This window comes from Kryptolebias marmoratus, linkage group LG24, assembly GCF_001649575.2.
Source record: "Kryptolebias marmoratus isolate JLee-2015 linkage group LG24, ASM164957v2, whole genome shotgun sequence".
Taxonomy (NCBI): Eukaryota; Metazoa; Chordata; class Actinopteri; order Cyprinodontiformes; family Rivulidae; genus Kryptolebias; species Kryptolebias marmoratus.
This window is the reverse complement of record NC_051453.1, coordinates 11,953,339-11,959,426: the sequence shown is the minus strand read 5'-3', so window position 1 is coordinate 11,959,426 and position 6,088 is coordinate 11,953,339. Positions and strand designations below refer to the sequence as shown.

Here is a 6,088-nt window from a genome sequence, read left to right as displayed (position 1 = left end):
TCTTGTTTTTTTTTGTTTTTTTTTTCCTAAAAGCGAGCTTATGTTATTCTTAGACCTACATAATCTTTTTTGCACTGAATGGTATTTTTCCAGATGTGTAAGCTGCCTATGCCATACACACTAATGCACCCCCATACCAACAGAGAAGCAGACTGTGTTCTGATAAGATAACAGGCTGGATGATCCCTCTCCTCTTTAACATAGAGGATAAAGGAAAAATAATGGTATTATTGCTCTGTTTAAACATGTATATATAAATTCCCTTCTCACCCTCCGCGGGTGGTCTTTTGTTTCATCCTCTGAGCTCGGGTCCTCTACCAGAGGCCTGGGAGCTTTAGGGTTCTGCGCAGTATCTTGGCTGTGCCTAGAACTGCACATTTCTGGACTGAGATGTCTGATGTTGTTCCTGGGATCTGTTGTAGCCACTGCTCCAGTTTGGGGGTGACTGCCATATATATATATATATATGGGTTTATAAGCTTTGCAAATCATTGCATTCTGTTTTTATTTATATTTTACAGAATGTTCCAACTTTTTCTGCTCTAGGGTTGTAGTATAAATTAGAGGAATGTTTCTTTTAGTGATGCTAGTGTAAGAAATAGCTCTCAGATGTGGTCTTCTAAGACTTTTGTTTTATTTGTTGTTGTTTGTTGTAGTTTGCAATTCATTGCCAATGCATTGCAAAGAGAAATGTGTCACCATCAGGGGTGGAAATTAAAAATTTTGTCCACCAGCCACTATTTTTTGTTGTGACAAAAAGTAATTTCATACGATGATGATGATGGAGGTGGGTGGAAGCAGTTGTGGTGCCCTACAAGCTGAACAACACCTCTTTCTGGACACTGTATGGAAATAACTAGACTTTTCTTATTTTATTTTAAACCATTAAAAGATGCATATCTGTACATAAAAAAATCAGATAAGTGAAATTTATTGTTTGTGGAGTGTTTTTGAAGGTTTTTTTTTTTGGTGCTTTTGTAAGTTTTTGTATGTAAGTTGTAATGTTTTTCAGACACTTGCTGCTTTTAATGCATAGATCTATTTGTGCTACCTGCTTATATTTAACAGGTAGGATATTCTGATGAAGGAAGTGATTTTTGTGGTTTTAGAAAGGTTTTCGTTGTGGTCCCGTGGATATAAATTGTTCCAATGCTATGCTAAGCATAACTCCTAAGCTTCCACTTCAGTATCCAATGATATTTAACATTAACACCAACCGCTATAGTTTTCGGTTTGTAAACATGATTTGGAGACATTTGTTCTTTTTTTACAAAAGTTACCAGGGGGGAACCAAATATTTCAGCCGTCTGAAATAATCGGTTCCCCTTCTAAAACATGGGACAAAAATAATTTACCAAAAAGTTATTAACTGTGTTTATTCCTCTCATCATGGACAACAAGTCCTGTGAATTTGGAGACATTTGTTCTTTTTTTGCAAAAGTTACCAGGGGGAACCAAATATTTCAGCCGTCTGAAATAATCGGTTCCCCCTCTTAAACATGGGACAAAAATACCAACCAATCATTTAATAAAATGAGTTTTGGAGTACAGTGTATAACTTTAGGTATTTGTATTTGCCTATTTACCTTTTGTGTAATTATGCAAACTTTAATATCTACTATCACTTTTATTTAATTTAATTACTTTCAGGGATGAAGGTTTCTTACAGTGGATAATACTGACATCAGTATAAGATTATGCTTCATTACAATCCGAAAGAGAAACTAACTTCATCCAGCTGAAGCTGTTCCTGATATAATGTCTCATTTCCTTCTCAGCACTACACGACGCCGCCGTTGTCAGTGTTGTTTTTACATAAACAAGTTGGTGCAGTTTTTAGCCAAACAATAAAATCGTGAAAGTCTTGTATTCCGGGTGGCGACAGGCGTGAAAACGAGCACACCCAGCTGAGCAGAAACAGACCTCCGGGGCCACGACGGCAGAGAAGAGTGACAGCGGATTCGACCAATCGGCAACTCGTGACAAGTCACGTGACCATCTCCGGAACGGGCGGGATATCCGCAGTAGTAGGCTAAAAGCTAATAACATGGCGAAGACTTACGATTACTTGTTTAAACTACTTTTAATCGGCGACTCGGGCGTCGGAAAGACCTGCGTGCTGTTCAGATTTTCAGAAGATGCCTTCAACTCAACGTTTATCTCCACTATAGGTGAGCGGAAGTCGTTTTTGTCACTGTTACCTTGGTTGAAAAGCGGTACCGGAGCAGCCCAGCCCGTCATGCTAATATTCATCTTGTCCTAAATGGCGAGTCAGGAAATGCACCACCGGCTTGTTAGAAAGGTCTTTAGAAGACCCTCACTCACATTTTACCCGACAAAAACACTTCAGAACCCAAATGTATGTAATTTGACACAAGTTGTTGTGATTTAATGCGCTTAAATCACACCATTGTTGCTAAATTTAGATGCTAAAGCTAGTTTTGTATAACTTGGCAGTGTCATTTCCTATATGACCAGTTGGCCTAAACTTCGCAATAGACAGCATCTTATAGAGTCTTTAATTATCCCAAAACGCCACCTACATGCCCTTAAAAATCAACTAGAAATAATATTATAAACAAGCTGCCGGGGTCGACCTGTTTTATGCTGTTTTGTGAACAAATAATAAATGGTGTAACCTTTTTGTTTTTCGTCAGGTATTGACTTCAAAATCCGAACAATAGAATTAGATGGAAAGAAGATCAAACTACAGATATGGTGAGATGGGTTTCTGTGATTCTGTAATCTTATGTGGTCATTATCTTGGTTATCAGAGTAAGTTTAAGTGAAATGTGTTTTTTTGTTTATGTAGGGATACAGCTGGACAGGAGAGGTTCAGGACCATCACAACAGCCTACTACAGAGGAGCTATGGTAAGCTGCACTGTCAGCGTTACAAACAATACATTGATTATTTCTTGAAACCAAATATGTAAAGTGTCTTTCATCTCAGCTGACAGCGCTGCGTTTTAAACCGTAACTAAAACCACACCCTGTTGTTGTAGTTGATGGTAATACTTTACACGCCTCTGAAGTCAGAACCATGCTAAGTCTATTACTGCGGCGCTTTTGTTAGCCTCTCCTGTAGTTCAAGTTGAACTGCATGCCTGTTTTTGTTTGAGTCCAGAAACCTGCTTGATTGTCTTGAATTCACGGGGACAACCATTATCCTAAAGCTTTTGTGTGAAGGAGATTTAAACTGTTTTAGCCTCGTGAATCCAGATTTAACAGCATAATTGTGCAAATTGCCACGGAGCGCCGTGTTCTCATGCCTTCTTGAACTCTCCAGGGCATCATGTTGGTGTACGACATCACCAACGAGAAGTCCTTTGACAACATCAAGAACTGGATAAGGAATATAGAAGAGGTAAAACTTGCCATTCTTAGTTCTGGTCTTGTGAAAGAAACTTTGAGAGAATCCAGAGAAACCTATTTGATTACTGTAAATGTGCGTTCGTCTTCTCCGCAGCACGCCTCGGCAGATGTTGAGAGGATGGTGCTCGGGAATAAATGTGACGTGAACGATAAGCGGCAGGTGTCAAAAGAAAGAGGAGAGAAGGTAAGGCGTGTAATCTCAGTCAAGCTTTATTATTCTTCTTCTTTTTAAAAAATATGTTCCCTGCGCTGATTCCGGCTTTCTTTTTCTATCCCACTGACAGCTGGCACTGGAGTACGGTATTAAGTTCATGGAGACGAGTGCGAAATCAAACATCAATGTGGAAAATGTGAGTTTGCACCTTTTCTGCAAAGTGCTCATTCATTTGTTGTTAAAGAGCAGCATTTCTAGATTTTATCACTCACCATATTTTACAGTTTGATTTAAGTCATAATAATATAGTGTAAATGACACACCATGTCTCGTTCAGCAGCTTGGGAATATTTACTTTTAGGCCTTGAGTTTAACTTGAACAGTACCACTGTCTCGATCAGGATGTAGTTGAAAGCCTGTTTTATTAATCTGACACCATCTGAACCTGCTGGCTTCTTGTCTGAGGAAGCATCCTGTCACTTAACATTTACATCTTCCACCATGCTGAACTGCATGCAGTTGTACTCTTGAATAGCTGTGTATTGTTTTAAAAGAAGCAGCAAATACAGTAGATGGAGACAAATGAAGCTCCACTGTAACGCTTGCTTACAGTTGGTCTATAAAATGTGGTAAACAGCAGAGACATTAAAAATATCACCTCGGTTTGTTGCCAAGCTCTTGTAAGAAAACGGATGTATCAAACTTCAGCTGATAAACTGTCCGATCTCCAGTCTATAAAAGGTAAATATGTGGTGTAGAGACAGTACTTTGGCTCTCTTGTTGTTTCCATTTTAGAATAAATGTTATGGTAATGCTAGCTTTTCGTGATTTTTGTACCCGAAACACAAAATTCTAACCAGTTTCTGTAGCTTCATCAAATGGCAACAAAAATCTACCTGCAACTATCCTCTAAAATGATCTAAATGGCACATTAATCCAGATTGATTTCTTTTTTTCCTGCAAGCTTTATAAGTTAAAAAAAGACTGAATAAATATGCAGAATTTGTATCCAAAGGATACAAACCAGCTCAGAACTACAGCCTTATCAGTGTAGCTTTTACTTCTTTTTTTTTTAAATAATCTGTGACCAACAGGTGGAGAAAACAGGAAGTCTCAGTTCGGATATCTGTGATATCTGCTGCCTCGGGCAGAGAAGAACTGACCTTTACCCTCAGAAATACAGTCAGACTGTTGCTTCAGAATAGTGCCTAATTGTTCTTCTTTAATGTTATTGATTATTGGAAACAGTTGTTTTATTATTATTTATCTAAATAGTTAAAGAGGAGCTCTTTCAGACTTACTCGCTCCCTTCATTTTTTTTTATCTAAATAGTTACATAATTTACAGTTGAAACACTTTAAAGTTTATAAATTTTAGCTTTTGTATGTAACAGGTCTGATTTTCACAAAAGCAATAAAAATGTCTGGTTCTGTCAAGGGAAAAAAAAATAGGAGCAAGTCTCAAATGTTCATCTAAAGCTCAGTGAAGAAATAAAAGCAGCTTTCGAGGTTCATTTTGTTTGCTGTGTCCTGTTGTGAAAAAAATATGGGTTTATCAGATTTTCAAAGCACTGCTTTCTGTTTCGTTTTACACATCCTGACGTTTTCAGAAGTGGGGTTTGAAAAAAAAAAAAGAAAGAAACGGAGAGAATATAAGTGAACATGTTGAAAGTCTCTGTTTAAAATCAACTTTTTCCAACCAATTTGTGATCAGACTTTTCTACTTATAACATTTTTATTGACAATGATATTAACAGTCAAGGTCGAGATTTTAAAGCAATCCCATGTACTGAATAAAAATTTAAATTTAATTTAAATATAGTGTCAGCTCAAACATCAGAGTCAGGCGTTTTTTTTCTCTGCTAGGTGTAGTTTACAGTAATTGTGCACCTTTTGCAAAAGCTTAGATTCGAGTCAGACTAACGTTGTCCCGTTTTCATCTGCAGGCTTTCTTAACCCTCGCCAGAGACATCAAAGCAAAGATGGACAAGAAACTGGTGAGGCTGCACAAGAGGAAACGCCGGTTGTTTCCTGACGACGTCGATTTAAAGTTGTGTTGTTTATTTATTTATTTTTTTGGTGTTTTTCCCTCATTTGCGTCTGTATTTCAGGAGGGTAATAACCCGCAGAGCAGCACTCCGGCAGTGAGGATCACAGAGCAGCCCAAGAAGAACAGCTTCTTCCGCTGCACGCTTCTGTGATGAGGCAGGAGTGTCGGCATCCACCATCGCCTTAACTGTGTCCCCCACTGGAGAGAACTGGACAAACTCTGATGTCTGTTTTATTCCTCTTCCCTCGTCTTCCTCCTTCTGACGTTTTGACCTGTGAATAATTAGGAAAGCAAAAGTCTACCCCCCTCAGATTATATCGGTCTTCCTTTGACACCTGTGGATCCAACTGCTGTGGCCTCTGTTACACACCGACAGTTTCAACTCGAGTCCCGAAATTTTATCCGCTTTTTTTGACGGCGGTCTCCTGGTGAGACGCTGAAGACGATCAAACCTTTTCTACCCGCGACGCAAAGCTTATGTCAATATCTTTACAGATCGCTGACAGTGAAG

The 6,088-nt window shown here is 38.6% G+C and overlaps 1 protein-coding gene across 1 annotated transcript; it reads left to right on the top strand.

Moving 5' to 3' along the window:
• Positions 1–1,988: 1,988 nt before the first annotated feature.
• LOC108230828 (ras-related protein Rab-8A) lies at positions 1,989–5,884 on the top strand. Its single transcript, XM_017407403.3, has 8 exons — positions 1,989–2,171; positions 2,658–2,718; positions 2,813–2,873; positions 3,289–3,366; positions 3,469–3,558; positions 3,659–3,724; positions 5,474–5,524; positions 5,639–5,884. Exons 1-8 carry the CDS (start codon positions 2,048–2,050, stop codon positions 5,726–5,728), a joined length of 621 nt encoding a protein of 206 aa, XP_017262892.1. The 5' UTR covers positions 1,989–2,047; the 3' UTR covers positions 5,729–5,884.
• The last annotated feature ends 204 nt before the right edge of the window (positions 5,885–6,088 follow it).

Coding starts and splice junctions, on each gene's coding strand:
- LOC108230828 (XM_017407403.3), top strand. CDS start 2,048: ATGGCGAAGACTTACGATTACTTGTTTAAACTACTTTTAATCGGCGAC. Junction 3,367..3,468: donor GGATAAGGAATATAGAAGAG/GTAAAACTTGCC, acceptor TCTTCTCCGCAG/CACGCCTCGGCAGATGTTGA. Junction 3,559..3,658: donor CAAAAGAAAGAGGAGAGAAG/GTAAGGCGTGTA, acceptor TCCCACTGACAG/CTGGCACTGGAGTACGGTAT.